This window comes from Onychostruthus taczanowskii, unplaced genomic scaffold (genome assembly GCF_017590055.1).
Source record: "Onychostruthus taczanowskii isolate IOZ18803 unplaced genomic scaffold, ASM1759005v1 scaffold7, whole genome shotgun sequence".
Lineage (NCBI taxonomy): Eukaryota > Metazoa > Chordata > Aves > Passeriformes > Passeridae > Onychostruthus > Onychostruthus taczanowskii.
In genome coordinates this window covers 12060564-12078197 of record NW_024504786.1, presented here as the reverse complement: position 1 = coordinate 12078197, position 17634 = coordinate 12060564, and the positions used below count along the sequence as shown (strand labels likewise).

The 17634-nt window shown below is 36.9% G+C and overlaps 1 protein-coding gene across 6 annotated transcripts in view; it reads right to left on the bottom strand.

The window, feature by feature from the left end:
* Positions 1–17634, bottom strand: part of ADGRL2 (adhesion G protein-coupled receptor L2) — a 321354-nt gene that overhangs the window by 18281 nt on the left and 285439 nt on the right. For all 6 annotated transcript variants that reach the window (XM_041421361.1, XM_041421359.1, XM_041421363.1 and 3 more), the window contains 10 exons: positions 17429–17532; positions 16408–16593; positions 14760–14798; positions 11698–11881; positions 9724–9846; positions 9258–9463; positions 8040–8213; positions 6823–7032; positions 5634–5854; positions 4280–4346 (listed from right to left, as the gene is read on the bottom strand). In XM_041421361.1, the coding sequence (XP_041277295.1) occupies positions 4280–4346; positions 5634–5854; positions 6823–7032; positions 8040–8213; positions 9258–9463; positions 9724–9846; positions 11698–11881; positions 14760–14798; positions 16408–16593; positions 17429–17532 (1514 nt within the window). The remainder of the gene's footprint in view (positions 1–4279; positions 4347–5633; positions 5855–6822; positions 7033–8039; positions 8214–9257; positions 9464–9723; positions 9847–11697; positions 11882–14759; positions 14799–16407; positions 16594–17428; positions 17533–17634) is intronic.

Sequence of the window (17634 nt, the reverse complement as noted above, 5' to 3'; positions counted from 1 at the left end):
TAAAATTATACCCTTGGTCATGTCTGTAGAATCTTTTTCATGCTGCGTGTCTGCAAATCAGACTAACATTATTTTGAAAGCTAAAAATAAGAAATTAAAAGTCTGGTCAGGCATCAGGTTTGGATTTGAAGATTCTGCTGTGATACCAAAAAGTGACAGAACACACAGCTGCAGAAGGTGAAGCTATAATATGAGATCTTTTAAAACATTAGCTGGTAATAGTAAACAAAAAGTTGAATTTATAGTACTTAATTTATGTTTATACTTGATTCTGATCTAGTTTCTCAAACTTACTGTCTACTGGATCAGCTGGAATACTGGATAGAGAACTAGCTTGATCTATACCCTGATTTTAGAATTTTGCGTAAAGTAAAAAACAAAAATTATACTATCTTCTAACATACTAGTTCCTTGTCATCCCTTAATACAAGTGTAATTGGATAGAAGAAAGTGAAAGACAATTGACATATATTAAAAAATAACAACTTACTACTTTAAAATATAAAACATGAAGAATTTTTATGGTAATAATCAAATGCAGCACCCTGGAAGATCATGCTTCTTCCACAACACACATATGGCCATTTCTCATTTGGAAATCAGAAGGAACTGGACGTGAAAGAAGGTATTAAGTAGAAAATTTGGCTTTCTAGACCCTGAAACCTATGTAATTTGGAGACAGGGAGCGTGTCCAACTCAACTTTTTAAAAAAGTGGGTGTGCTGACCTGCACAGGAGACTAATCAACTGGAATTAGCTTCAGGTACAATGAATTAGTAGCAAAATAAAGTTAGATTTTGCAAAACGATGATAAATTTCCCCTGTGACTAATAGATAAATACCATTTATCAAGTGTCTACTATAAAAAGATAAACACGTATTATTTATAAAAAATAAGTTTACAAATACAGTGCATTTTCACTTGTGGAGCTAAGTTATGTGTATATCTGTCCATCCACTGAGTTGCTGGTAAGCAATACTTCAGCCTGGGTGAGAACGTTTAACACATTCTGTGTTAATGAAATGGGGCATCTTAAGTAATTTTTTCTTAGACAACCCTTGGTAGACTAATACACAGGCTCTGCCTGCAAGCTGGGAGAGGCAAACTGCAACAGTTTTGGCTAAATTAAACCAACACCACTCATTCCTTGGACATGAATGAATACAAACCTACACAGCAGTCAAAGTGCTCAGGCTTTTCTGACCACAGATTACAGAAGTGCAATGTTTGTTTTATTGCCATGAACCTGCTCAATGGACTCACGTCCGCCTTGAGCTTAGCAGCTTAAAATTCATTCCACACAGCCTGCAGTGCTGACATGGATACGATAAGACAGAAGAACAGAAACACCACTCTGAAGTAACCTAGCTGAACTGCACATGTTCTGACCCTTTTTGAACTCCCCGGAGCTTTTGTTACCTGGCAAATGCAGCTCTAAAACTGCTCTTGTATCTCCAGATCTTTGCTCTTAGCCATGCAGAAGCCGATTTCTCCCTGGGACTGGCAGTGAGAGAGGTGCTCTCTGAAGGCTTCTAAATGAGTGTGCACACTGAACTCTTACTGAACTGAATTAATTATTAAAGATGCAGATGGAGCTGTCCAAATGATAAGAACAGCTCCTGACGTATCATGATCCAAGCTTTCATTAAACCATTTCAGGCATACTAATGGTTTCCCACCGCTCATTACTTACATGCTCTTTTCTCATAGATATAATAACCCTGGTGCCCAAAGGCATGACAGGCTATAGAAATAGTGAAGTTAAAAGTTCCTCAGAAGATGTACTGAGGAGCTTCATGCTTCCCCCTCATACTTCCCATTCTCATTTTGTGCAAAAATGTGCACAGATACAAGTAAAAATGTTTATAAATTCAGAGAAAAAAACCTGTAAATTAGAGGAGATTACTGTCAAAAAAGAGATTGTGTGCAATGCTATTAAAGTGAGAAACATAGAAGAGATTTGAGCCACATGTTAAAAAGCTTACCAAGGCAACATTCTCACATGCTACTGACACTAAATAATCTACACTACAAATATAGGTCTTTGGTTACAATGCACATGACATATTATTTTTCAGCCACTACACTTCTCACACTTCTTCCTCTGGTTTCTCTTGCTTTTTCAGCTGGGACGATTAGAGGGCAAAGCAATTGCTAGAGAAGAATTACTCCTAGGAACTGTGCTGTGATTGCTACCTGCTGTTTCATATTTTTCAAGTTGGGAATACTGCTCCCAAAAGCCTTTTGCGTCTCAGTCTAAATGATTTGCTGGAGGATAATAATGTCATGGCCAGTAAATAATAGTGAACTATGTCTGTACATGGTCAATATGATTAAATGTCCTTCACCTCTATTCTCACTCTGACCTGGTTATGAGGAAGTGAAAAAGCTGTCAGCAAAGCCCAAGGCTTCCCATGTGAAATGTTATTTTAGAGGAAGGGAGAGAAATATAGGTGACTTAGCAAAATACCCCCAGTAACAATAAAATATGGAACGAGCCACAAAAAAAAGGAAAATTATCACCACACAACTAGACTTAACTATTGTAGCATGAAACTCAGAACAATTTTCAGAATAATTACAACTGCAAGAAGCAACTTCATGTTAAAAAAAATATTTTCTATCATGTTGAACACATTATCTTTCTAAGACTTTCAACTGCAATTGTAAATTTAATTTTTTTTTAAATCCCCATCATTCTGAGATAGGATTTAATTTGAATGTATTTAGAATAAACTCTGTGCAATTATTATGGTCTACATTTAAAACTTACTAACACTGTAGTTTTTCTAATTCAAGTCACACACACATAAATTTTGGCATCTATATCCATGTCTTTGAAAATATGCCAATGAACTCTAAAAACCTCTACATTGCACAACTATCTTTTCTTAAGTGATCACTCAAGGATTCAAATATTTTTTTGATATAAACAAAGTAAATGCAAACCAAAACATTGGCCAGGAAAAATTTTTAGTAGAAATTTCCATAATCAAAGTATCAGTTTGTACTGTAAGTACAAAAAGTGGTGAAATATGATGTCTGGCACACAGATCTATAAAAGTCAAAGAAATTTCAAAATTATGCCGGATGCATGTGCTTCACACTGAAAAAATAGTATTTCGGAATATGGAAAAGTAGAATTCCTGAATTTGGAAATTCAAGTGAACTGAAATTCTGCTAACATTTCACAAATCGACTACTGTGAAAGGGCAGGAAAACATGTAACTATTTAAGATTTAAAAGCATAAAAACAAATTAATTCATCCCTCCAAACTATCAGCAATTATGAGAAAAGGCCTGTATGTACACAGGCTATGTCCCCAGCAAGCCTTCTACAGTATTTCCCAAGTAAAGCCAGGCTTTAAAGAGACAGAGCTAGCAGAGAAAACCAAGGTGAGCCAAAATGCACATCTTGCATTCACTGTGCTCACAAATTCCTCCACTCTGCAGTGTTGGCATTGTTAGTCTGAAATAAATGGGAGAAGTTCTCTCCCTGGGTTGACACGTAACTACAGGCTTTGTACCTGGAAGTGCTCAGAGAATTGGTAATCAATGTCTGAGTGAGCATTCTGTGTTAAGGGGACACTGGGGCACCCAGCCATGGGTGCACAGATGGGTGCAGGCACACAAGGTCTGCAGCAATGAATGTGCACAGGCTTTCTCCTGGTTACATAACAGCCCATCATTTATACCAAAACAGGGGAACTTCTATGCTGACAGGCACTACATGTAACACAAATACACACAGAAGTAGGCATGGAAAAAAGTGCATATGCACATTTTTCCATGTGCATAGACAAATACTGTGTAAGTATAATGGAAAAAAAAAATTATTTAATTATCCATTGCATTAGAATACTCTTTTGAGATAATTATGTTGGATAATTAGCAGTTAAATTCTAGAATGTCTACAGTAGCGACTCAATTGAAAGCAATAATAATGGTTCCTTTTAAAACACCCCTGTGTTTAGTACTTCATTGATCTTTCATATGACTACACATGTCAATACGACCTTCAGAATTCAAGCCATTAGGAAAAAATGGCCATGCTGAAGTGCCACCACAGCTTTGACAATTAATGATTTGGTCAGCACTCTTTAAAGATTTCTATACATTTATATAACTATTGGTCACATTACAGATTGTTTCTAAGCATATTTATGGAATGTCTTGTGAATAAGGATGGCATTGAATGAAATTCTAATTTAATTTTAATTTTTTTAATCTATTGTGAAGCAACCTAAAAAGAAAGGAAAAAAACCCCCAAACTTCTTACCAGAATAATAAAAGTAACAGGTCCAATGAAACTCCAGATAAAGTAGTTATCTACGTGTAGCCAGCAACTATTATGGAAGAAAGAGAATGAAAAGTGAAAAGCTGCATTAGCACCTCAGTCTGATAAAGGGAAAATGCAAAAATACTTCTTAAGGTAACACTTTGCCAGTAAACAATGATGAACATTGCACAGTACCACTTATTCCACGGACAACACCTAACCTGAATGTCTTCTAATGAACCCTGTGTAACACAACTGAACCTGAAACTACATCATTAGGAATAACTAACATAAGGAGAAACAAAACCAGAGGAAGCCCTCCTTTCAGTCACAAGGTTTGGTGATAGGTGCTATCGTGGACTAATGAAACTAACATCAGTAAATAATTTTTGCAGGCTCCCCATGTGATCTTCAAAGCCTGCCTTTAACTTTGTATCACATGTTAAGTGCTCACGCCTGAGGAGTATGAGACAGAAAATGCTCAGATGCCATGTTTTGCTGAATAATAATATGGTATAAATAAAATGCCCCATCTGGGAGTTGAACTGTAGAGAAAGAATACATAAGATACCAGACTAAATGACGTATAAACCTATTAGGGCCAACTTCACTTAGCAATTCATTTTTCATACAGCCCAGTTCCCTGCTGAATTCTCTTATTTGTCTTTCATCAGCAGCAACATCAAGCAGCTTTCTTGCAGTCAACAATATCTTCCTCTTCTGTAACTAATTTCATCAAAGGACAAAATAAATACTACTGAAAGGCAAATTCATGCCTCCAGCAACTCAAATCCTCAGAAATGCTTCCTGTCTACCTTCTGTCACTTCCTATATACATCTGTATTTTTGTAAATAAAAGGCAGTGGCTAATTTTAATCCCACTCTACTTGCCTGATAAAATATTACCAAAATAAAACATATAGGTTGGAATATTGTACTGTCATAACTCTCATACTCTTTGGGATGAGAGCTAGCTAGAGGGACAGCTGAACAAAGAGATCTAATGAAGCGTTAGCTTAAAACTGGGTGGTTAGGCTTGTCAGATACTTTAAGTTGAGAAATTTTGCTTAATATACATCTGAGTACAAAAAGTTATTTACTTTTTCAATTTGTTTCAGGTCAATCTTTTGTGTTAAAAGAAAGACCGTAATTTAGAATTGGTCTCTGTAGAGTACAAATCCCCTGAACCTAGAGAATTACAAAAGACTTGATTGTAATTTGTGCACAGCATTGCCATTCTCTTACCAATAAAGCTTTCAGATGGTATTTTAGTCTGTCAGGGACCCTCTGACAGCTAATAGGCTTTAAAAAATTATTCACTTGAAAAACACTCAGGTCACTTGCAATTACTTACGCTTTCTCTGTTCCGTAGCTCTTATAGTCAATAGCTGCTGAGACACCAACTACTGTAGCAGGGAAGAGGTAGCCAGCAACATAATAGTACTTCTTTCTAGAATATTCACTTTCAAATACTTCTACTAACATTAGATAAAGCTGCACTCCTTCTAGACACATCCAGGCAAAGGCTGCCAGGAAGAAAAAGTGTAAGAGACCTGCAAAAACCGGACATGCAATCTGCAAAGAAAGAGAGAGATGGAAATGTAAACCACTAAACCTTCACATCCCTACCTCTCCAACTGAACAGCGCAATAGAAACACTGCAGATAGTTTTATTAGAAACCTTGCACAAATTTAGGAGCATCTTCCATACCTCAAAACATACTCTGAACATTCAAAAACACCAGTATGTGCTTAGTAGCTACAGAAAGTGAATTAGCTGAACAGTATGAATGAAGATATGGAAATTGCACCCTCATCACCCAGTCATCAATTTCAGAGTGGACTTGTTAATTTTATAAGCAACTTTTTTTATTTTGAAACTGATATAGTTTTAGGACTTACAGTTTAGATAATCCTAGACATGAACACTTGGTTCTCCATGCATAATGTGATAATACATATTTAAAATTATGATGTGTCTGCCCCATGATTTTTGTCTGTTGTACTATGGGAATTTCTACTGTTTTTACAGAAATTGGTCTGATTTCTTTCCCCATTGGCCAAATTCTGGATGAAACTATGCTAGATTATTAGTTGCAACCCAATGAATCACGTCAGAATTAATTTTACCAATACCACCAAAATACCTGCTTGAATGTGAAATGTATAAAATGTGTATACATATGGAAAAGGCTTTGTACTAATATATATAAAATGTAGTCAATACCTGTTAAGACATTTGAATAGATATAGAAAACATATTTATGTTCCTAATAGTCAACATTCAATTTCATCTCCTCTTTCAAAAGTCTAGCCACCTGCTTTGTTAATAGTCAGTGTTTCTCAACTGAAAATAAAAAGCGTATTTTGGATGGATGTAAATACTATGTATGAATATATCTATCTTATTTTCATGCTGAGCTTTTATTTTAGCCTTGCTGTGCTGGAGTGCTAAAAACTTGTCAGTGTTGTCAGTTTTAATTCAAATCCATTTCAAACAGTCATTTCAGAGAACGAGATCAGTACACAGAGAGAAAACTTACCTTGTACTCTGTCTTATCGATGCCTATTAGGAAAATGAACTCAGCAATGAATAGGTTGATACAAAGGTTCTTGTGAATAGTGTTACGATCACTTTGCAGGCCACGGAAAAAACAGAATGTGAAGATGCAGATGGCCAGGCAAACAAGAGAGATGACAATTCCCACCCAGGTGATGACAGTGAGGAGCAATTCGTGCACTCCATCTTTGTACTAGAAATAACCAAGAATGGAGAAAATTAATATGACTCCTTATGAGTATAAACAAAAACCTATTTTCACAGGTATCTAGAAAAGTTACTTGTTCATTACATGAGATGGGCAAAATGTTCTCAGTAATTTCTCAGTCTCAGGTCAGCTTCCCAGAAGAGCAAGATCGGGGTAAGCAGAAGAGGAGCAGGTCTGAGATAAAAATGTGACTATTTTATCCAGATCAGATAGCATTTCCACTTTTTCTATGGCTCACTGCAGACTGATTGGAAATATGAGCAGAGAAACGTAACATTTTTAAGGTACTACTAGGCTCTGATGAAAGGAGAGAGGAAAGCTTTCCTTAGGACTTCCTACAGACCTGCAGCTCCACAGCAGAGAAGAAAGCAATGCTTTTCACAATGATCAGGACAAAATGCAGAATATGCTGCCCATGTAATTCTGGCTTCAATCTCATGTTTAGCTAAAGGAGATTCCTTACTTCAGTCCTTCACAGTGACCTTTTCAAATACAATGGCTTAATGAGAAGTCCCCTATCCCTGCAAATATTGCATGCTCTTGGGTCCCTGACATGCAGGAAGTGCTTTAAATAGACAACAAAATTTCTGACTATGAAGAGGTGTTTAAACAAGCAGTATGGAAGTTCCTTGACCTTCCTTGCCAAGGAGAGCTGGCACTTGGGCTTCCAGGGAACAGCCTGCACAGCTGTCTCAACAGGCACTCTCCATCTGTACTGAGGGAGAGTGTATAAAATGGTTGTAAGGTTGGTCAGTAACTTTAAAATATGGCTTGTAGAAAACTCTTTTCTTCCTTGTTTTCTCTTCCCTGTTATTTTGCTTGCAACTTTATGGATGTGGAAGAAAAGTGCTACAGAAAGCAAATTGCTTTGGAAAGAGTGGGTAGGAGCCATAAATACTAAAGAAACTTCAACAATTTTGATCTTGCTAAAAATTTAAAGCTAAGTCTTTTAAGTTTATTCCCTGTTGATGGCTGGAAATATCATTACCTACCACAATTTCCCGACGAGCCATAAGAATTGCAAAGTTGGTGAGGTGACTGCAAGCACATGTTGTATGAGTTTTATTTGTGTCAACCAGTTTGCAGCCTTGAGTTGACCAGTATCCCATCATAGTCCTCTCTGAGTAGTTCCAGAAGGAACAATTTGCATTGAAATAATTGTCAGGCTGGGAGATAAAAGGAAAACATAAAATGAGGATTTTACACACTAAGATGGCAATAACAATTGTTTAATATGTGTAAAAGGTAATTTAGATTAAACTTTGCACGTTTTGGACAATAAAGTTTTTCATCAGCAAAGCTGTGCACTACGTTGCACAAGGAAGACATCTAGTTTAAAAGGGTCTTTATAGTCCAAAGCACTCTGAAATGTAGTCTCAATTCCTGTAGACCCCTTCTTAAACAATTACCATTTTTATGCACGGATGGTACATTATAGCTATTTTTGCTTTCTGGAAAGTTAGGTCTGTGAATTTATTCTGAAGATATTTTTTTTCTGTAATTGACAATTTGAAAACAGGATCATTCTCCTTTGGTTCTCACCTTTGGTCAGGCCAAAGTCATATGAATAGGTATCACAAAAAATTTCACTCCTCAATGCCTATCTATTTTGATGAAAAAAAAATCTAACCATATTTTCTCTATTACAGTAGTGATTGTTTATTTTCCCCATGTCAGACACGAAAAGAGAAAGAGACAGACACGAAAAGAGAAAGAGACAAACTTAAGAGCAAAGAAACACATTAAACAAAATACCACGAAGAAAATATACGTAAATTCAAAGTATAACAGATCAAGATACCATATTTTATTCTTTGCTGAATAAATGCAATTTGAAAAAATTGTATAAGCTTTCATAACTTGGTCCATAATTAATGTAAAAAGTTAAAGAGTCTTAAAATTTATTACATCAAACCATCAAGAATCTTATTTTCTACCCCTCTACTAAGGTAAGAGTTAATTTTCAGTTAGAAACAAATGAGTCATTTACATTTTCATGTTGATTACTGAATTAGCTTTCATTAAGAATACACTTAAGTTCTAATAATCACTGAACCAGGCTCATTTAATTTTATGTTCATAGACTTAACTCGCATCTCTGACCTAGTCCAACATTTAAAATTCAAATGGAGAAAAAGGTTGTTTTCCTGCATTGCGTTTCTCTCTTGCTGATTTTGTGACCTTCCCATTGACTCATTAGCATAACTCACATCAATGTGTTCCAGTGTGAAGTGCACAGGATCAGTCAGGTACACCCGGCTCGACTCCTTGTTGATGGAGGCCGCGATGACGTGGGAGTTGACGGCGATCGTGCTGTTCTGCCCCGCCAAGTCACTGCCTAACTTTATGGTTGCATTTTCAGTACTGAGGAAACGACCCAAACTTTTGTAAATAATGAAAACCAGTTTGGCTAGTCCTACAAAAGGGGGAAAAAAAGCCCATCATCACTCCACTGAGGACTACAGCAACCTGCACTCTAATGACAATTAAGCATTAGTAAACTGAGAGGTATTTTAAGGCCACAGACTTGAAGAAAAATAACGAGGTACCCATGATCATCAAAAAAAAAAAAGCCACAGAGAGCAGCCTTGTGGTGTTTTGTTTTGATATTTTAACTAGGTAAGGTAGGTTTTATAGAAGTTAATGGAGTTCCACTGTTCCATGCCCAAGGCTCACCGTTCCTGCTGTTCTGTTTCATGGTTCGTGCAGAGAGCTGAATCCAGTTGCCTCCTTTACCAGCCTGAGGAAATCGCAAGTCTTGCACTTGGCCCTCAGTAGAAAGCACTGCAACATCCAAAACTAAGCAGAACAGAGGAAAAAAAATTTTTAAAAAAGGAGAATGCAGACAAAGTCTCTTGGCCAGATTACGATGTGCCTGATGACAATCTTTTCCCTCAGTCTTTATTTAGTTTTCTCATATGGCTGTCTATAAGGCAGATTTGCACTGCATGCTTCAATCACCAAGACATAGCTTCTTTAGCTAAATCTAATGCACACTGCTAAAATGACAACATTTTAGTAGTGATAACACGACATCAAACCTTGTTCAAATTTGTGCCCACAAAACATCCACTTAAAGATACTACATACATGTTGCAAAAAAATGTTAGTTTTGAAGATCTTAATGTCTATGCAGTATCCTCTGCTGACAAATTTAGAACTTTAAGTATTGATTTAGAATTTTTTAAACAGTCAGCAAAAAATACCTAAGTATACTCATGCCACGTATTTAGCTAAATCAGTATACATAGCTAAAAATTATTTCCAATTTTTTTTCTACATCTAATTCTGTATATTTATAGGAAACAATTTTATTAGTTCTGCTAATAAGCATTTAAGTTGAAAAATAAGATGCCACTCAGTATTACTTTTATAACATATTGCATATCTGGAAATTTTTATGGGATTGCCATTGAATGCTGGATTTTCTTGGATAGATAAAATTGTATAGGTGAACATGGACAATTGGTTGACAAAATCTGTGTTATATTAAACCAGTCTAGCTACAGCTCTGAACTACAGACTGACAAAAAGTATGAAATTAGGAAATCACTTCTCTTTCTTCAAGTCGTACATACATATGTGTACTAGCAACTCAGTCTTGCATGGCATCAGGGAAGTGTTACTATGTCATGAAGACAGCTTATCACAAGAAGTAATATTCAGTGTCTACTCATCTCCATGGAACTGCTTGTGTACATCCAAAGGCAGATCTGTGATTCTACCCACATTCCTTCAAAACAGCTGGTGCAGTTCCTTTGATAACAAGCTGTGAGACTTTTCCCCATCCTTTACCCATCTTCCTACTCAATTAAAAACTAGGCAGAATCATCTACAGCTACCAATATGCAGACACTGAAACGTGAAAAGTCTCATTTCTGCAGTCTATTCCAAGTCTCTATCTTGGTACTCTGCATATTAGCAGACTTTCAGGTTCCTTGTACCTTCCTAAGACTACATTAATCTCTGTAATAAGGAATTTTAATTTTATGCATAGCAATGATTTTTGCTTTAGCACATCCTGCGCAACAATATTTGCACATTTCTAATACCAAACCCCTTCATTTCTCTGTCACCACTTAAATTCTAAATTACGCTCCAACTATCTCCAGCTATTTTGCAGTCTCTGGAGCACAGCTATTCTGCATTATGGGAGATGTAGTTCACTGAACACATTTTTACCTGAAGGCAGTCATGTTTAATATAAACATTTGGCCTATGCTGAGTGCCTAAAATATTTAACTGGCACAGTACATTGCAAAAAAAGTAATTTAAATTTATTAGGAACAGTTTATATTTAACAGAAACATATTTTCTGCAGCTCTACAGAAAGCAGTTACCTCAAAAAATCCATACTCTGCCTTTTAAGCGCTCTTCAAATCCACGCATTCTGTTAATGATTTTTCAGAGATAAATCAACTTTGTAACATCAACTACTTTCCATTTTATAATGTACTAATGACAAATAAGAAGAAGGCTAATTTCAAACAAGAAAAGTGTGTTTTCCCTGCTTTGGAGCACTCACCTTTCCATCAAACATTGCACAGCTCAGCCTTCAGAAAGTATGTCGCTATCTGGAGTACTTTTTCCTCCTTTTGTGTAAAGCAATACACAGCACTTTAACTTATGCTCGAAAAGAAGTTTACTTACCAATATTTTCTGTGGGCATTGAGACTCTGCTTGGTTCTACAAGGTTATCAGCCAAGACAAAAGCCCCTTCTTCTAATGTATCAAGTAACATTGTGGCTGCGTGGGCTTGTTCTGAAGAGTTCATGTCCTTCCAGGACTCCAGAGCTTCAGGCCTGAGCAAGTTGTCCACTGTATCCACAACTGCCTGCATTCATTAGAAAACTATCATTAGGTCTGAAGCCCTAGGCAGCTGGGGAAAATTCCCAATGTTATACGGCGACAATTATAATACTTAACTGTCAGAATGATTTACTGTGATTTAATGGCACAAGAACACTATTTTCAACATTAAAATATTTTCCATCCGTTTGTTGGATTAGCATGAATAGAAGCGCAGCTAGCCACTAGCATTGTGTGGTCTCTAAGCAGTAAACATGCAAATTTGACTTGTTTTGTATCAGATATAAGTATGGTATTATTAATGTGCTGAAAAATGTAAAAATAAATGCCAGAAGTCTTGCCTGAAGCTTTCATCTTAATGTCAAAATGTATAACTTCTATTTAAAAATGCTAACGCCAAAATTAGCACTCTGCAGTTTAGGCTAAAATGACAGTAATAGTCCTCTGGAAACTGAGCCCCACTAGTGCAGCCTTAGTACTATAAACTACTTGTCTATGACAAATAGACCTTCTTTATTACAGGAGGCATGAAATGAAGCTGACTCAGTGGATATAAATTAGTTTTGGCCACTCTCACTCCCCCTCCTTTTCCTGTACCTGTTCATAGATACTTAGAAGGATTACCAACTCCCATTCCTGCACAAAGGTCAGTTAGAAAAGGAAATCAATAGAGCAAACAAGATGTCCACTGACCGTTCCTGTTAGCAGCGACGGCAAAACTGTAAAGCTGAATAAAAGCTGCTATTTCAAAAAGTTTTACTTGTAACAACTCTATCATCATGCTTTAAGGTTCACTGAGCTGCATATAAGGTAGTAATAAATAAGGAAGAAGAATAATTCAGTGACATGATTACATTATTTTACAAAATAATCCAATCAGAGTAATCAGGTAATCAATTGAAGGCAGGCTTTTACATTAATGCATAACGCTCTGTGCACCGAGTGTGCTGTGCACTGAGTACAGCAGGCACTGCTGTAACACCCTGTTTACTCTGTCCCATTTACCTATTCCTAATGTGTCATTAAGCATATATATAATTTGTTTGATCAATTTAAAAGCATTGGAAATGGAAACAGAACACATTATACAAACAGAAAGATGTCAGTCTGGAGTACTATATTGTGCAAACAAATGAATGGGAAAACTTGGTCAAGGCTATTGTCAGAGCAAGATTAATTAGCCTAATCCATTTCAATATCCTCTTTCTGTCTGCATTGTGAGCCACCATGACCTTCCTGGCAGGTGGAAGATACTTCGAAGTGGCTTTAAAGCCTTTTTTCTTTCTCTAATGGGAGAATAGTCAAAATGCTCGCACTGATACTGCTGCAGCCATTAACTAGAGTGGAACAGAAATTGGTCTGCAGAGGCCAGATTCATTAGTCACTAAGAAATACAGATTGGAGCCTCTAATCTGAGGTACAAATGAATTCCCTGTCACAAAGTGGGAACTCGCTTCATTTGCATAGTGTAAGTCAGCTTTTGATTTGTAATTTCAAGAGGTTTATTAGTCTTATCTAAGCAGAGAAGCCCATTTGAGACCTACAGAAAATGACACCAGTTGGAAATTAAGGTTCTGCTCTGGTTTCTCATGTATTGCCATACAGCACTGACGGTATACATTCACTGATACGATACGCTTTTTGCTTATTATGGCATAACCTCACTCTGCATTTTCCTTGTGGAAAAACATCACCTGCCCAGTAGTATTTCTGATGTGCTTCTCCTCTCAGAGAGAGGCAAATGGATGGGAAAAACCCCACAGCCCCTGTGACACAGTTGTCAGAGAAGCCCTGTTGCTGCTCTTCTCATGATCCTGTTTGCTAATGAAAAGGAAGCAGAAAAACCCACTCTACCCAAACCATATCTGCTGGATTACCCTTTACTATTAAAATATATTTTCTAATATAAACTATTATAACTATTATTGCTTGAGAAGTGAATTTCTCGCCAGATCTCTGTCTTTTTTGTCAAATTTCAGTATAAATGGACATCTCCCATCCACTTTCAGGGCTTTAGGATAAAGGACAGAGGTGCCCTGTACAGAGAAATCTCTTTTCAGTAAGAGTCTGAATTTTATTATGTTGGAAAGTATTTCAAAATTCTTTCCAAAAATAATTCTTACATTTCATCTCAGAGGATACAAGTAACAATCAGTATTTTTAAAGAGGTTTTGAAAAAATCTGCAACAAAACCTTTCAGAGCCAGACATGTCTGTTCTAGGACTTTTTTCTCCCCTTCATAAGGGTGAGGTGACATTACTGGCATTGTACTGCAGCAAAGGAGCTGGCCACTACAGGCAACCATTCTATAGCTGATGAAAGGATCTGGAAATCAGGTAGCAATGTGTTACACGCCTTCCAAATAGCCTGGTTAATGGGACACGTGGCAGACATTTTACTAGTGAAGTTAGAGAAATGTTTGTCTTTGCATTGTATCCTCAAGTCACTGAATTGCAACAATTCTTAAAACTGTAAGAAGGAGTGATTTTACTAGGCATAAGAATACACACAAAGCAAGCTACATAATGTATCTTTTTCTTGCAAGCAAATTAACTCTAAACAGTCTTTGATATAAAATTCTACCAAAGTGAACTAATTTCTTTGAGTTGCAAGCTTTTTACCCCTGCCCAAAATTTTTTTACAAGAGAGATGTTACTTCCAATTCAGATAATTATCCCTTCTGCTCTTTTAGTTTCAAACGAGTTAAAGTACAAGAGGTATGAACTTTGATCTTTTTTTTTTCGGAGTGTTATACCTGTGCAAAGCCAACATTTGTAAAGTTGATATGGGGCACAATACACATTTATCAAAGACTGAAATACATAGGATCATGCAGCAAGATGATAAAGCGTGGCAGGTTGCTGAAGCAGGGAGAAAGCAGGGTGACAGCACAGGAGATATACCTTAAGGTAAGCCCTGCACGTCTTCTCTCGTTTTTGGAGCTTTTTAATAAGGAAAAAGAAAATCAGAAGTTAGAAAGATTCTGGAAAACTTCAGAAAGAGAAAAAAAAATACTCTGGTGTTTCAAATCCTGATTTTGAATGACAGCCTGGACATAAATCTAGTTTCTCTCCATGATGACTACAAAAGAACATCACACAGGAATTTCCCCAGCTGTGGTTTAAGCCCAGCTGGCAACCAAAGACCACACAGCCGCTTGCTCGTTTGCTCACCGGCAGGATTGGGGAAAGAATCACAAGGGTAAAACTGACAAAATCCATGAGTTGAGATAGACACAATTCAATAGGTAAAACAAAATAAAATAAATGAGGGAATTAATTCCCTGCTTCCCATGGGTAGGCAGGTGTTCAGCCATTCCCAGAAAAGCCAAGTTCCATCACATGGAATAGTTACTCGGGAAGACAAACACCATAACTTCAAAGTCCCCCAGTTCTTCCTAATTCCCACCACCTTTATATGCTGAATATGATGTCACATCACATGTATGGAATACACCCTTGGTCAGCTGGGCTCAGAGGTCCCAGCTGTGTCCCTCCCAAATTCCTTGACAGTGCAGCAGCAAGAAAGGAAGAAAATGCTGTGAAAGTGCTGCTCAGCATTAACAAAAACATCTTTTCACCAAAGATATGAAAGATTTATTGCAGCACAAATCCAAAACGTAGCTCCATGCTAGCCACTGTGAAGAAAATTAACTCTACCCGAGCCAAAAGCAGCACAGCAACCTTTACTCAGGGGTCTAGGTATCTTTTGCCCAAATGGTGGGGTTTGTATGAAAAGGTCAAAGGAAAAAATCTGTGTGTGGGCACTTGATCTGTCTGTGGGAAAACTATTTCAAGGGCATCTAGGGACTGTAAATAAAACTATTGCCAAAATAACAGAGAAGTGCACGGATCTCTCTCTCCAAAGGAGGACAAAAAAATATTTCATTTGTGGCTTGCTGACTTGGCTCATGCAAGGAAGAGGCTGAGAAATATAGCATTTCCTCTGAGAAAAAGAGGAAAGGTAATAACACTGTAATTTGTATTTAAACCACAAAGACATATTTTTTCTGAAATGTTTCTTGGAACATGTTTCCAGAGAAAACATTAATTCATGTTTTAGTTATGTGCAGTAAGGCCTTTTTATAAAGATCAATTATAAGTCATGTTGGTGTCTTTAGAAGTCTAAGAAAGTGCTATTATTCTGCAGGAAGTTGGATTAAAATAAAACCCTTCACCTATGCACAATTCCACTGATTTTATTACATGTTCAGGGTTAAAAGGATCACTGGATAAACATTCTGATTTGTTACAGAATTTCTGAGAGCTAATACTCATTTCCCTCACACTAGTTATAATGTATTCCAGATTTTAATATGGGACACAGCTATGTATTTTAGGACCAGTCAGCTATTGTGAATTATATCTTATTCCCTAAAGAAGGTAATTACAACTTTCTGCTGTGTATTTACTGCTGTTTTCTCTCATACGCTTATTCCAGAACTGTACACACGCAGGAACAAAGTATTGATTAATATTTCTGAAAGGAAAAAAATACCAAACCCAAGAGCAATTGTTATCCCAGCAGGAGGAGGTGATGGGAGGCGTGTACCTTGTTATAACTCCTTCCAGCGGAGTCTTTTTCACTGGGCCGTAGTTCCTGAAGCTGAGCATCCAAAATGTCCACGAGCTGTTCCATCAGCCTCACTGATGAACTAACATCGCCAGCAAATACTGGTCCTTTGGTGTGTTTAGCCAGTTCATTGGCCAGACTAGCAGCATTTTCTCCACTTCTGATCTGAAATGACAGTTTCTATTATCTCAGCAGGGTCCCTTGTTCTGCTTGCGGCTCCTAATTCCAATTCCCTGTGTACCTTTGTTGTGGTGAAATAACCATTTGCACATACATTGAAATCTGTAACTAATTGAGACCAATAACGTTCTCTTTATCTCATAAGATTAAAGTTTCTTAGATCCGTGACACACAAAAGCAGTTCTTAACAGCCATCAAAACCAGAAATCTGAGTGAGACTTTTGGGCTCGATCTTCTGTTCATCCTCACTTTTATTTTACTGCATTATCAGACAGTAAGAAATCTGTTTGTTCATACCAGTGCTTGAGGCATTTGAAAGTCAAGTAGCCTTGTACTGACAACAAATTATCCAGTTTTCATAAACTTTGTAAATCTCAGTAGGAAAGGAAAACACAGAAAGTGGTTCTGCGGTCTAATCATACTGTTATCAATGCACTCAGACAAAAATCTATTTATTACAGTGTAATTTCTACTGAACAAAAAACCCCTTGCTGTATATCAGAGGTTTTGCTGTGTGTTGTACATTATTTGATTTTTTAAGCAAATATTCTTTTGGTTTTTGAAAACAAAGCAAAGCTACTTTGTTTCAAATAGTGATGAGAACTTGTAATCACAAATTCAACATAAGAATTTAGAGAGGCCATACTAAAACACACATAAGAACATAACTGTTGGCCAGTACTTCGCACATGGAGTACAAATAACTCCTTCTTTAATGAACACAGAGTAATAAAGACAACTTCAACAAACTGAAATATTAATGCTCAGAGTTAAAATCCTTAATCACCAGTGTATGCCAGATTAAAAGGTTTTAACCAACCTTCTGAGCCAGCTGATTTACCCAGTGTGAGGTACAGTTGCTAAGATCAGGGCCTTTGGGGTTCCACATTCCTGTTAAGACGACGCAGAGATACGAGGCAGTTCCTACAACAGATGTAGAAAACTACAGTGAAATGGAAACCATTTTTCTGCATGCATTCAGGAAATTGGCTACACTGTGCTCCTAAACAACATTCAATTCTGAAT